The following is a 14,137-nucleotide window of genomic DNA, read 5'->3' as shown; positions in this document are numbered from 1 at the left end:
CTGGGATGCCAAAACTAAAGAAGTGCCAAGTCTCTGCCAATCCCGGTCCGTGTACAGCGATTACAAAGCAGCATGGCAAGGCGCGGGAGCTTTGCGTTCACTGACAGGCTTCAGGCACAAGATGGCTCTCTTGAAGCTCCCTCTCTAACAGGGGAAAGCTGCCGTCATGCTGTTTTTTAAGATAGATGATGTTACCCCAGGCTAGGCGTTAAAAGCAAATCGGTGGGGTGAAACATCCAGGCCTCTTTACAGAAGAGCTGGAGGGCAAGAACCCCCCCGCCTCTTGCATGACTAGATGATGGTTTGGGGTTCAACAAGACTTTGGGGTTCTGGAAGGGATCTCAAAGGCGAAATGCACCTCCCCTCCCCATTCCCCAGCCAACCTGTGGGCACGAAGCTGGTACCCAACTATGCATTTCCATCGTTTTGCTTATTTTCCCTCCAAGCCACTAACTCCTCAGCGTTGAAGCCGCGCACCTAAGTCCCGTGCCAAGGGCAGAACAATACTCGCACTGTATCCCGGCGTCCTCGTTCGGAGTCGGTGGCCGAATCAGCCAATATTTTTGTAGGCGTGCCAAAATAGAAAAAGAATTCCAAGTGCTTCTCACATGAGGCAGCCTGGCAAGCACCCAGCAGCGCTGCTTTCTCCAGGCTCCAGTGCACCTGCCTCCGTGCAGTCCTTCCCCCATTGCCTCCAAGGCACCCAGAAGCCCCCTGGAGATGAAGGGCGCTGCTCTGCAGATCTACGCAGACACGGCATCTAACCAAGGGTTAACCCACCACCTTCCTCTTCCATCCCACACTCTGCCTGTCTCTCCTCCATCGCTCTGCGTGCCTCTTTTCTGTCTCTTTTTCAGCTCCGGCGGCTGCCAAGCTCATGCCAGGGACATGCCTTCCATCTCCCTGGCTACCTGGTGCTCCCCGCAGCGATCACCCCGCGTCCCCCGGAGCGGCGTTCCCAGGGATCTGTTTAACAAGGCACCGAGCAAAGAAGAGGATTCTCCAAACCGAAAACGCATCTGGTTTGATTTGTGGAGGGTTGCGTTTATTCTCCCGCGGTGAGAAAGTGGGAAACGTTTTAGCGCGCGCTGAACAAACCCCGATTGAAACAAAAGCGCAGTCGTGGTGGACAGACCTCTTGCCATTCCTGTCACAGAGCCTGCCCTTGGCTCCTCAGCTCCACGCTTAGAAACATGTCTGCTGGCACCCTTCGTTAAGGTATTTGAACATGCCTTCAGTCTGTTTCACCGTATTTAGAGACTTTTCCCTCACAGCCAGAAGCTACTGACAAGTAATTCATCTCTTCTTCCTTTCAACAACTCATCTCGGCAATGCGTGGCCGCTTCAGCGTTCACACGGGATATGCCTTCACACGTGCACCGTCTCCTACGTCGTGTTTTAAGACAACAGCAAGTGTATGGACAGGCTGAGAGAGTTGCGGGGGTTCAGCCTGGAGAAGAGAAGGCTCCGGGGAGACCTTAGAGCACCTTCCAGTCCCTAAAGGGGCTCCAGGAAAGCTGGGGAGGGACTCTGGAGCAGGGAGGGGAGCCATGGGACGAGGGGGAATGGCTTCAAACTGAAAGCGGGGAGATTTAGATGAGATCTGAGGAAGAAATTCTTGGCTGTGAGGGCGGTGAGCCCCTGGCCCAGGTTGCCCAGAGAAGCTGTGGCTGCCCCATCCCTGGAGGGGTTCAAGGCCAGGTTGGATGGGGCTTGGAGCAACCTGGGCTGGTGGGAGGTGTCCCTGCCCAGGGCAGGGGGGCGGAACTAGAAGGTCCTTAAGATCCCTTCCAACCCAAACCATTCTGTGATTCTATGTCCAAGCACCGCTCACTCTTGACTGAGAACCTGTGTGCCCCACTCTCACCTCAGAAATCCCAGGTCCTCTGTGGGCCGGTGCTGCTGCCCGGCAGTCCAGGACCACGATCACTGCAGAGAGCATCTCCTAACCACAGGCAGAGGGCAACTCAGCCCACGGAAGACCTTTTGGCCAAGCAGCAGACATTCAGCCAAAGGAAAGACCTCCACAGCCAACCTTTTTGGGGAGAAGCCCACCTACCCATCTAGCAGAACCAACTTCTGGCCTCCTCTGTTCTCTCTGGCTATCAATTCTCCAGCTGCCCTGTCTGTAAGGGATCACACACCCTGGTAGCGATGCTGCAAATGGTATTTTTCCTAGGGGCAAGCAGTCAGTAAGCACAGATGATCCTCAAGGAGCTACTTCCAGAGGGATGGAGAGTCCATCCAGTAGATCGAGGCTAAAGACCACTCTGACAAAGGCAGCATCAGGCTGAGAAGCTTCAGCAATAACTCGATCCCGACTCAAAACACGGAGATGGCTTTGCAGGTGTTGCAAGGAGGCCTCTAATGTTGCCGTGCTTCTGGTAAACCAAGATGATCAACATGGTGCTTCACGTCTGCAATTTCCCCAAGGTTCCCTCTCACATGCAAATAACAAAGACCTTCTATCAACCTCCTAAAGTCAAAGGATGATCTGAATGGTCTCGTCCTGTTAACAGGAAAAGATCCAGCCTGCCCTTGCTTGAGGGTGCCCAAAATCGAGTAGGCCACGCGTAAGGAAGAGACTGGCGAGATCACATCTCGATCAAGATTGAACAGACCTTCTTCCAGATGGATCAGCTTATCACAGCTCTTCAAAAAGATGTGTCCAGCCACGCCTGCCCCATTCACCAGCAGACGCTGCAGCAAGAGACAGCGAGCGACGAGAGAACCTCAGCGTCCCCTTCAATTTGTTATTTCCAGCAGGGATGTCCCCAGGCAGTGCAGGTCCCCCCACACCCACAAGTGCCGCAGTGTTTGTCACATGGGCTGACAGGTCTCCAAGATGCTGCGCTTGGGGAAAAGCCAAAAGCGCAATCTTTTGTCATCAGCATGCTTAACTGGTGACCTTTCCTGGGGTCAGTGAGCCGCAGTGTCCCACACCGACCGTTTTCATCTGTTGGACAGGTCTGGAGAGGAGTTAGGGATTCCACTCAAAGCCTGGACTTCTGTCACGGGTACCAGGTTAAGGGACACCTCATGGACTTCAGGAAAACCTCTTGCTTCTCTTCCAAGCCTCATGAGGACTTGAGGCTTCCTGGAACTTGCTTTTCGGCAGGAACGACAGGCAGAAGAAACAACTGTCCAACGCGGAAAAGCAGTTCCTGCAGGAGACAGACACTGAACTCCACCAGGAGCACCGAAGCCATCCAGGACAACCTCTCAGGGGAAATAAGAGCTTCTAAGCGACAAGAGATTCAGAAGACGTGGCTCCAGAGGAAAAAAAAAAAGATGCAACTTGAATTTGAAACAAAAAGCTCTTGCTTCAGCTGAGCCAAGAAACAGAAGGGTGCACGGCCCACACGTACAGAAGGGCTGCACGGGAAGGGAGGGCGGCTTGAAATAATCCACTCCCGTGGATGCAGAGGTACGTTAGTAATTAACTCTGATGGCCCAGGCACCGAGGAGGGGGACAGGAGCTGGAAAAGACAATGCTGCTGTAACACTGGGGGAAATCTGCACCTCCAAGCAAGTGTCATTTACTCACTGCCGGAATTTTTTTCCTCCTTTTCTGAAACTGGCAGATTTTCCTAGTTGTATTTCTCGTCAGACTAAACAAAGCAGCGTGCGGGTTTAGGTCAAACATCATTTTATTTTACCAGTTGATACGCAGAGAGAAAAGCAGCTAGAATTAAACAAAACCAACCTGTGTTTTTTCCCTTACTCACTTTCTGGTGAAGTCCCTCCACCTCGTTCTCAAAGTGTTCCTTCTCCTGCTGGGTCTGGATCTGTGTCTCTCCCAGAATCGATTCCAGCTCTTCGTTGCGCTCAACCAAATCCTCGTGCTCCTGCTCCAGTTTCTGCAGCTTGTGAAGGAGCTGTGAATTCCTGCCCTCGATGTTCTCAATCACCTCTCGGCACCTGCGCACCAAAGACGGACATCCCCAAGGCATAACAACCGCCATGTGAACGCATCGACGCACATCCGAACCGCTCGTGAGGAGGAGCCAATTTTTCCCCACGGAATATTTCCATCCCGCTGATTTCGAACCTCGCATCCAGCATGACCTCTCCCTGCTCTTATTGAGGTGGCGACGCCTGGGAATTAGTGGTGACGGGCTCTACGCAAGTAACGATGTAAGTGTCTGGGGAGAAAACTGGACAGGCAGGGGGATGCCAACAGCAGAGAGACAACAGCAAATTCAACTGCTTGAGGTAGAGAAACAGGCTTGGGCATTTGAAGGGATATAAAAGAGACAGAGGGATGGGATCGGATGGCCTTTCCTCCACGAACCTGCCAGAGGAGGTGCAGCAGCAGCTTCCCGAGCAGGCCACGGGAGAACGAAGCTTTGACTTCCCTTAAAAAATCCCAGTTTACGTATTGAAGTCTGAAAGCCAAGTTGTCTTGGTACACCCCCGGACAGCAACCGAATCCAGAGGAACCTCCCCAGCGACAAAGCAATTTTGAAATCAACACTTTTATCTGCCAAGAGCCACAAAAACCCAGTATTATTCTTGTAGAAAAGCAACAAACTAGAAAAAGTGGCAGAAAACAGCCCACATCCTTGACGCCAAGGGCTACAGACCCACTCGGGACCGCATAACCTCCAAACTCTCTGATTTGGGAGCAGAGGAACAAAGCCGGTACCCAAGAGTATTCTAAAGAACCCAACACTTACATGCTTATGAGCCAGCAGTGTGCCCAGGTGGCCAAGAAGGCCAACAGCATCCTAGCCTGTATCAGGAATAGTGTGGTGAGCCGGACTAGGGAAGTGATCATCCCCCTGTACTCGGCACTGGTGAGGCCCCACCTCGAGTACTGCGTCAGTTTTGGGCCCCTCGCTACAGGAGGGACATTGAGGTGTTGGAGCGTGTCCAGAGAAGGGCCACAAAGCTGGTGAGGGGCCTGGAGGACAAACCTTATGAAGAATGACTGAGGGAGCTGGGGTTGTTTAGCCTGGAGAAGAGGAGGCTGAGGGGAGACCTTATCACCCTCTACAACTACCTGAAAGGAGGTTGTAGAGAGATGGGGGCTGACCTCTTCTCCCTGGTGACAAGTGATAGGACGAGGGGAAACGGGTTCAAGTTACGTCAGGGGAGGTTTAGATTAGATATTAGGAGACATTTTTACACTGAAAGGGTTATTAAACATTGGAATAGGCTGCCCAGGGAGGTGGTGGATTCACCATCTCTGGAGGTGTTTAAAAAAAGGGTAGATGGGGCACTGAGGGACATGGTTTAGAAGTGGCTCTTGTCAGGGTAGGCTAAAGGTTGGACTCGATGATCTTAAAGGTCCCTTCCAACCTCAACAATTCTATGATTCTATGATTCTATGCGCTCTGCAAGACAGAACACCAGCAACCAGAGCACCAGAAAACCACCGTGAAAACGCAACAGGCGAAGAAGGCTTTCTAAATTGCTCACCTTTTATGAAGCGTTTCACCACTCTGATATCTGTCTTCTTGATCCGAGCCAGCTTTGCCTGAAGCGTGGTCTCCTTCAACCCTCCCTTCATCCTTTGTGCCCTGCCACTGAAGAGAAAATGAAAAGTTAGCGCGTAATTAGGACTGAAATCTTAGCACGTGATTCCAAAGGTACCCGAGGCTCTCATAAATAAACAAGACAACCAGAAAACATGAACTACATCTCCTACTGTAGATAATCCACCAGCCAAAAACTACCCGAGACCCGTAATAATATGAAGGCACTAGTAGGTCTCAGCTTGCGCCAACAGACCTGCTCCACAGTTAGTGCATTTGTCATGCTTAAGTCCTATGTCACACCTGCACAGGACACACACGTACGTAGAAAGGAGAACACAAGTGTTTCTGCACTTATTTATTCTTCATTTATGGCATTATGAAACGTCTGTTTGCTCAATTCACTTTCTAGAATGACAAATAGGTTTGCTGGTGGCACAAAGCTGGGAGGGGTGGCTGACACAGCAGGAGGCCGTGCCGCCATCCAGAGAGACCTGGACAGGCTGGAGAGTTGGGCGGTGAGGAACCTCATGAAGTTCAACCAGGGCAAGTGCAGGGTACTGCACCTGGGGAGGAATAACCCCCCGCACCAGGACAGGTTGGGGGTGACCTGCTGGAGAGCAGCTCTGTGGGAAGAGACCTGGGAGTCCTGGGGGACAACGGGATGCCCATGAGCCAGCAATGGGCCCTTGTGGCCAAGAAGGCCAAGGGCATCCTGGGGGGCATCAAGAGGAGCGTGGCCAGCAGGTGGAGGGAGGTCATCCTCCCCCTCTGCTCTGCCCTGGGGAGGCCACAGCTGGAGCACTGGGTCCAGTTCTGGGCTCCCCGGTTCCAGAAGGACGGGGAACTGCTGGAGAGGGGACAGCAAAGGGCTACCAAGGTGCTGAGGAGGCATTTGGGTCTCTTCAGTCTGGAAAAAAGACGGCTGAGGGGGGACCTTATCAACGCTGATAAATACTGAAAGGGGGGGTGTCAGGAGGATGGGGCCAGGCTCTTCTCAGTGGTGCCCGGGGACAGGACAAGGGGTAACGGGCACAAACGTGACCATGGGAAGTTCCATCTCAACACGAGGAGGAACTTCTTTGCTGTGAGGGTGGCAGAGCCCTGGCACAGGCTGCCCAGAGAGGTGGGGGAGTCTCCGTCTCTGGAGACATTCCAACCCCGCCTGGAGGCGTTCCTGTGCCACCTGCTCTGGGTGACCCTGCTCTGGCAGGGGGTGGGACGGGGTGATCTCCAGAGGTCCCTTCCAACCCTACGTTTCTGTGATTCTGTAAAAAAGCCCTTGAAGATACCTGCAGCGAGCACCCTGCGACTTCTTCCGTCTCGGCTGGTGCAGGCAATGGAATTCCTTGCTTCTCGCTCTTCTGATACTCACAGATCTCCTCTTTGAGCTGTTCAACCTTCAAAAGGAAAACACTTCCTTTTATTTTTGGTGAACGTTCATCTCGCTTGCCCGAAAATGAAGATTCCCCTCAAACTTGCTGTAGGTAAACTGCAAATTTATTAACATTAACTACTCGGCTTGAGGGACTGGTTGAGATCACGTGGCTGCTCCAGCTGGGTGGCCTCAGACTGTTTAGAGAGGTAAAGAGCAGTAAAAGGGGGGAGCGCCACGCTCCGTTAAAGGGTAAGTGATTTTTCCTTCATTTATTTCAATTAGTGATCGCTCACACGTTGTACCGTCCCTTTTACCGAAGGGGACTGGGCGCAGAGGGCTCCCCCTCAGGTCCCAACCACTATTTCTGAGGACACCTTTTAGTCTTTGCTGTACTCGATAGAATCGATGTAATATCAGGAGCAGGCGACTGTTCACGTCGCACAGTCACTCGCTCGCGCGCTCACTCTCGGCTACCGCTCGGAGCAACAGCTCTGAGGCCGATTCCAGCCATTTACTGGGAAGCACTGGGTCGTTCTGTGGTGGCTTCTGCACGGGTGTTCGTGAGCTCTTTTTCATATAAGTATATATATATATATATTTATACACACATTAAAGAAAAGAAATATATATACACACAAGAAATATACAGATGCATGTACGCATTATACATGAGGCAGGTATAATCCCGTGCGCGCGTGGATGCCACCCGAGCCTCACGCAGTCGATGCCGGGGACCTCGCACAGGTCCAGCGGACCTTCGGTGTCCCAGGTTTATCATTTTTCGGGGATTCGACAGCGCCGCGAGGCTCTGGAGCGATCAGCCCTCGCGAAGCTTTCGCACCCCACCCTCTCAGCGTGCATTTTCCCCTTTTCTTCAGCCTCGTGCGACGCCTCCAGCCGCCCCCAGAGGCACCGGCAGAGCCCACCGGAGCCACAGGACCCCGGCTCCCGCGGGGTTAGGGCTCGATGGTGGAGCACGGGGCAGGGAGGAGGTCAGCGTCCCACACAGCACCAAGCCAGAGCCCGCTGCCCAGGCGGCTCCTCGCCCTGCCGCCCACAACTCCCGGGCGGAAAAAAAAAAAAAAAAAAAAAAAAAGACTTCAGGATGCAGAACTTCCGTGCCTCGTCATAACGTACACCTTCAAGCTTCTAAAAATTAAAAAATTGCCGTTTTCGAACATCTCTGCCAAGAGTTAAACCTCATTCCTAAGGAATAAAGGTAATTTAACTTTTAGCTTAACGACGCGGTTGGTTGGAAGCGATCTCAGTCTGGCTACTTTCTTTTTCTGTACAGAGAAACCAATACCTGGCACGTATCTGCATATTTCTTGTGTGTGTGTGTATATATGTTTGGGTTTTTTTTTTAAATATATCTAAAGAAAGAAATATATACACACAAGTATGCAGATACCTGCCAGGTATTGGTTTCTCTGTACAGAAAAAGACAAATCAATCTCAGCCTGGCCACCTTTTTCTTCTGTACAGAGAAACCAATACCTGGCACGTATCTGCATACTTCTTGTGCGTGTATATTCCTTTTTTATATATATATATATTAAAAAAAAAATATATATATATATACACACACATGCGTATGTATACATAGTGACTGAAGAAAGCAATGTCCTGAAGAAAAGAAAACGTTATTTGAAAGGGGGAGGAAAGAAAGGGGGAGGAAAGAAAGGGGGAGGAAAGAAAGGGGGAGGAAAGAAAGGGGGAGGAAAGAAAGGGGGAGGAAAGAAAGGGGGAGGAAAGAAAGGGGGAGGAAAGAAAGGGGGAGGAAAGAAAGGGGGAGGAAAGAAAGGGGGAGGAAAGAAAGGGGGAGGAAAGAAAGGGGGAGGAAAGAAAGGGGGAGGAAAGAAAGGGGGAGGAAAGAAAGGGGGAGGAAAGAAAGGGGGAGGAAAGAAAGGGGGAGGAAAGAAAGGGGGAGGAAAGAAAGGGGGAGGAAAGAAAGGGGGAGGAAAGAAAGGGGGAGGAAAGAAAGGGGGAGGAAAGAAAGGGGGAGGAAAGAAAGGGGGAGGAAAGAAAGGGGGAGGAAAGAAAGGGGGAGGAAAGAAAGGGGGAGGAAAGAAAGGGGGAGGAAAGAAAGGGGGAGGAAAGAAAGGGGGAGGAAAGAAAGGGGGAGGAAAGAAAGGGGGAGGAAAGAAAGGGGGAGGAAAGAAAGGGGGAGGAAAGAAAGGGGGAGGAAAGAAAGGGGGAGGAAAGAAAGGGGGAGGAAAGAAAGGGGGAGGAAAGAAAGGGGGAGGAAAGAAAGGGGGAGGAAAGAAAGGGGGAGGAAAGAAAGGGGGAGGAAAGAAAGGGGGAGGAAAGAAAGGGGGAGGAAAGAAAGGGGGAGGAAAGAAAGGGGGAGGAAAGAAAGGGGGAGGAAAGAAAGGGGGAGGAAAGAAAGGGGGAGGAAAGAAAGGGGGAGGAAAGAAAGGGGGAGGAAAGAAAGGGGGAGGAAAGAAAGGGGGAGGAAAGAAAGGGGGAGGAAAGAAAGGGGGAGGAAAGAAAGGGGGAGGAAAGAAAGGGGGAGGAAAGAAAGGGGGAGGAAAGAAAGGGGGAGGAAAGAAAGGGGGAGGAAAGAAAGGGGGAGGAAAGAAAGGGGGAGGAAAGAAAGGGGGAGGAAAGAAAGGGGGAGGAAAGAAAGGGGGAGGAAAGAAAGGGGGAGGAAAGAAAGGGGGAGGAAAGAAAGGGGGAGGAAAGAAAGGGGGAGGAAAGAAAGGGGGAGGAAAGAAAGGGGGAGGAAAGAAAGGGGGAGGAAAGAAAGGGGGAGGAAAGAAAGGGGGAGGAAAGAAAGGGGGAGGAAAGAAAGGGGGAGGAAAGAAAGGGGGAGGAAAGAAAGGGGGAGGAAAGAAAGGGGGAGGAAAGAAAGGGGGAGGAAAGAAAGGGGGAGGAAAGAAAGGGGGAGGAAAGAAAGGGGGAGGAAAGAAAGGGGGAGGAAAGAAAGGGGGAGGAAAGAAAGGGGGAGGAAAGAAAGGGGGAGGAAAGAAAGGGGGAGGAAAGAAAGGGGGAGGAAAGAAAGGGGGAGGAAAGAAAGGGGGAGGAAAGAAAGGGGGAGGAAAGAAAGGGGGAGGAAAGAAAGGGGGAGGAAAGAAAGGGGGAGGAAAGAAAGGGGGAGGAAAGAAAGGGGGAGGAAAGAAAGGGGGAGGAAAGAAAGGGGGAGGAAAGAAAGGGGGAGGAAAGAAAGGGGGAGGAAAGAAAGGGGGAGGAAAGAAAGGGGGAGGAAAGAAAGGGGGAGGAAAGAAAGGGGGAGGAAAGAAAGGGGGAGGAAAGAAAGGGGGAGGAAAGAAAGGGGGAGGAAAGAAAGGGGGAGGAAAGAAAGGGGGAGGAAAGAAAGGGGGAGGAAAGAAAGGGGGAGGAAAGAAAGGGGGAGGAAAGAAAGGGGGAGGAAAGAAAGGGGGAGGAAAGAAAGGGGGAGGAAAGAAAGGGGGAGGAAAGAAAGGGGGAGGAAAGAAAGGGGGAGGAAAGAAAGGGGGAGGAAAGAAAGGGGGAGGAAAGAAAGGGGGAGGAAAGAAAGGGGGAGGAAAGAAAGGGGGAGGAAAGAAAGGGGGAGGAAAGAAAGGGGGAGGAAAGAAAGGGGGAGGAAAGAAAGGGGGAGGAAAGAAAGGGGGAGGAAAGAAAGGGGGAGGAAAGAAAGGGGGAGGAAAGAAAGGGGGAGGAAAGAAAGGGGGAGGAAAGAAAGGGGGAGGAAAGAAAGGGGGAGGAAAGAAAGGGGGAGGAAAGAAAGGGGGAGGAAAGAAAGGGGGAGGAAAGAAAGGGGGAGGAAAGAAAGAGGGAGGAAAGAAAGAGGGAGGAAAGAAAGAGGGAGGAAAAAAGAACAAAAAAAAGAAAGGTGTAAAGGGAGGAATATGAGCTACAGAATTTTTTTTTTTGCAGCCCCAGTGACAGACCGTCCTGCGAACAGGAGGCGTGAGATCACCGACGTGCTTAGACACCCCGCTAGGGAAGAACCTGCAGCATTTCTAAACGCAAGGAGCAGAACTACATACTAAAATTTTTTAAATCCTCAAACGTGAATAAGTTACGCTCAAGCAATTCGGTCTTCGACGTTACTGCAGAGAGACGGGCGTGGTATTCTCAGAGACGCCTCCATTGATTTAAAAATACTCATTGTAATCCCAGAGACCCGCACGACAGCAGCTGAGCTGCCTGTGCTGGGATGGGATGAGTGATTCCAGGCTGCTGGCAACCAACGGCACCTGCCGAAGGACCGACGTGGAGGGTTCGAGAGCTAAGAACGGAAACAGAATTCGTGCCACACGACACATTTTAATGGGAAACAGGTTCTTGTATTAATTCACTATTGGCAATCTCAGAAAGGAATGACCTTGTCGCCAAGGATTATTGCATTTGGAGAATCCGAAATTTATTACGTCAAGCATTTAACTAACAGTCATATAATAGTAAGCATTTAACTAATAGTAACGTAGCAGTAAGTAATTCTCTTGAAGTCCACACAAAATGAAAAGGAATAAAGCTTATCTTCTACTGCGCAAATCAGCACAGCCACATGGAAGAGCCAAAGGGGCTGAGAGGTATCAAAACACGAGCGTCAATTAAAAGCCGTTTAAAACATAGCTAGTTTGGGGTTTTCGACTAAACTTATTCGCTGTTTTTAATAACGGTCCCCAAGAAAAGGCACAAGCGTTGCTTACCCTGTTTACCCACTTGATTTTGCGCAAACATTGGCTGGTCACGGAACGCATCCAGCTGATCCTGTACATCAGGCACAGGAAAACATGGATTTCGGGGCTCTATGGCGCAAGCCCCAGAGCACACGTTGGGTTTGAGCCTGTACAGCCCCCTGCGTTCGGTGAACTATCGAACTCTCCCTGCACCGAACGATGCCACAAGAGCCGAAATTTTTTCAGGGCCGCAGTAACAGCAGCTGCTTTAAAACACCCTGTGTCTGGGTGGAGAACGGCCAGAGAGCAGCCCTGAGGAGAAGGACTTGGGGGTGTTGGTGGGTGAGAAGCTCAACATGCCCCAGCAACGCGTGCTGGCAGCCCAGAAACCCCCCGTGCCCCCGGCTGCATCCCCAGCAGCGTGGGCAGCAGGGCAAGGGGGGGGATTCTGCCCCTCTGCTCCGCTCTGGGAGACCCCCCTGCAGCGCTGCCTCCAGCTCTGGGGCACCCACAGCAGAAGGACACGGAGCTGTTGGAGCGGGGCCAGAGGAGGCCCCGGAGCTGCTGGGAGGGCTGGAGCCCCTCTGCTGGGAGGACAGGCTGAGAGCTGGGGGGGTTCAGCCTGGAGAAGAGAAGGCTCCGGGGAGACCTTGGAGCCCCTTCCAGTCCCTGAAGGGGCTCCAGGAAAGCTGGGGAGGGACTCTGGAGCAGGGAGGGGAGCCATGGGATGATGGGTAATGGCTTCAAGCTGGAAGAGGGGAGATTGAGATGAGATCTGAGGCAGAAATTGTTTGCTGTGAGGGCGGTGAGCCCCTGGCCCAGGTTGCCCAGAGAAGCTGTGGCTGCCCCATCCCTGGAGGGGTTCAAGGCCAGGTTGGACGGGGCTTGGAGCAGCCTGGTCCAGTGGGAGGTGTCCCTGCTAGTGGTGTCCCCGTCTAGTGGGAGGTGGAACTAGATGGTCTTTAAGGTCCCTTCCAACCCAAACCATTCTGGGATCCTACGATTCTATTTATTCTGCCCATTGCCCAGATTTTAGTACTCCGTGCGCCATGAAGCATCAGAACCGCAGCTCTGGCAAGACTCGCTACAGACAAGAGAGGGGGAATAGAGGTAGGGCAGGTTAAGGAGTAGGACCGAACGCCAGGAGCCAGCCCAGGAGTGTTGGCTACGCAGAGGCTCGTTGGTGCCGTGGCAGGCCAGGAGATGCAGCAGCAGGAGATGGGTACTCACCAGATCGAGGAACGCCTTTCTCTCCAAGTCGAGCATTTGGACCCGAGCTCGCAGCGCCAGAATTTCCTTGTCCAGTCTGCTGTTGTGCTCCATGGCCTTCTGTAGCTCAGTCCTGTCTGTCCAGAACAGAAAATAACTGGTCACCGACACCGGTTTGGCCCTTGGCCAAGCTCGGAGGGGGGCTATCACATGAATAAGATTTCCGAAATTGCACTGCCCTCATGCCCAGGTGGACGCGCGCGACAGCACAGAGGGAGGGTTCCCCATACAGATGGGAACGCATTCTCCTACTCAAAGAGGAGAGGTTTCTGTTTCTGGAGATCCAGGTTCAACAGCAGCGCTGCGTTTATTACGGCAGCACAGCCGTCCCTCCGTAGTTATTCCAGGGACTCAGTTTACCTCTAGATAACGGACAACGCCTCACCTCAGATATTTACGTATGGGTTTCACAAACAGTTAGGGTAAGTTCTGAAAAACCCAAACCACCACATTTCTCATTTTCATCATAAAATTAATAATTTGCCGCAAGCAGAAACACAATCACAGTTAACGTGCGAGCGCCGTGCTGGCATTAAGATTTACGAAACGGGCCGCGACAGTAAGAATTATGGTTGGTCCTCAATCCTTGAAATCTCAAGCTATAACCATATGGAACCGTCACGCCAGTTAACGCAGACTTGCTGGTATTTCAAGTGCAAGAGATGGGAAAAGATGTTTGTATTAGGAGCACGCTGACAGAAACGTGTCCGAGTATACACTGGTACCCTAAATCTGAGTAAAACTGGCGAGAAGGCAGTTTTCCTTACGAAAAGGTGAACAAGGACTTTTCCCTCTTCGGCTTAATGCTGGGCACAGGGGATTTCAGCTTAAATCGACTTTTATTCAGGCAAAAATAAAACCACACCTACTCTCCTGGTCCCAGTCTGGTAAAAACCCCACAACCCCAAACGCCTGTTTCCGACAAGGATTTTGATAGTGGACTTTCAGTTTTACAATTTAAAATAAGAGGCGAGGAACACCTTCTGCTGAAAAGCCCGTTTGCCACTGCAGAAAGCCTCCATAAAATTCTGAAGCTTCTCTGCTTATAAATACCTTATAAATGCTTATTAAAAAAAAAAATAAAGACTTACCGCTCTCTCTCCATTCGCTCTCCCCTTCTTCCCGGCTCTCAGGGGCTTGCAGGGCTGAGCACGGGGCTGATCCTACGAGGACAACAGAGGGACAGTTTTGCCGTGGCAGTCCATTTGTACGCTTCTGGACACGAAGCTCTACAACATTTTTAGTGGACTTTGTTAAATACAGAGTCGAAGGAAAACTAAAGAAGGAAAATTAAAGCAGCAGGCAGCTAAGCACACAATTTCAAATCTCTAGTCACCATCACCAAAGACCTAACAACTGGGCTCCAAACTGGCCAGGAGCAATTTCTCATCGATGCAAACAAG

At 51.7% G+C, this 14,137-nt stretch overlaps 1 protein-coding gene across 1 annotated transcript in view; it reads right to left on the bottom strand.

Annotated features, from left to right (window-relative positions):
- CCDC30 (coiled-coil domain containing 30) overlaps positions 1-14,137 on the bottom strand; it is a 53,206-nt gene that overhangs the window by 19,078 nt on the left and 19,991 nt on the right. Inside the window, exons 7-11 of the mRNA XM_063353857.1 lie at positions 13,826-13,897; positions 12,696-12,811; positions 6,773-6,880; positions 5,425-5,531; positions 3,729-3,921 (exon numbers count right to left, since the gene is read on the bottom strand). Of these exons, the coding sequence (XP_063209927.1) occupies positions 3,729-3,921; positions 5,425-5,531; positions 6,773-6,880; positions 12,696-12,811; positions 13,826-13,897 (596 nt within the window). The remainder of the gene's footprint in view (positions 1-3,728; positions 3,922-5,424; positions 5,532-6,772; positions 6,881-12,695; positions 12,812-13,825; positions 13,898-14,137) is intronic.

This window comes from Chroicocephalus ridibundus, chromosome 16 (genome assembly GCF_963924245.1).
Source record: "Chroicocephalus ridibundus chromosome 16, bChrRid1.1, whole genome shotgun sequence".
In the NCBI taxonomy this organism is placed as follows: Eukaryota; Metazoa; Chordata; class Aves; order Charadriiformes; family Laridae; genus Chroicocephalus; species Chroicocephalus ridibundus.
Note: the sequence above shows the minus strand (reverse complement) of the source record. Positions and strands in the feature narration are given on the sequence as shown.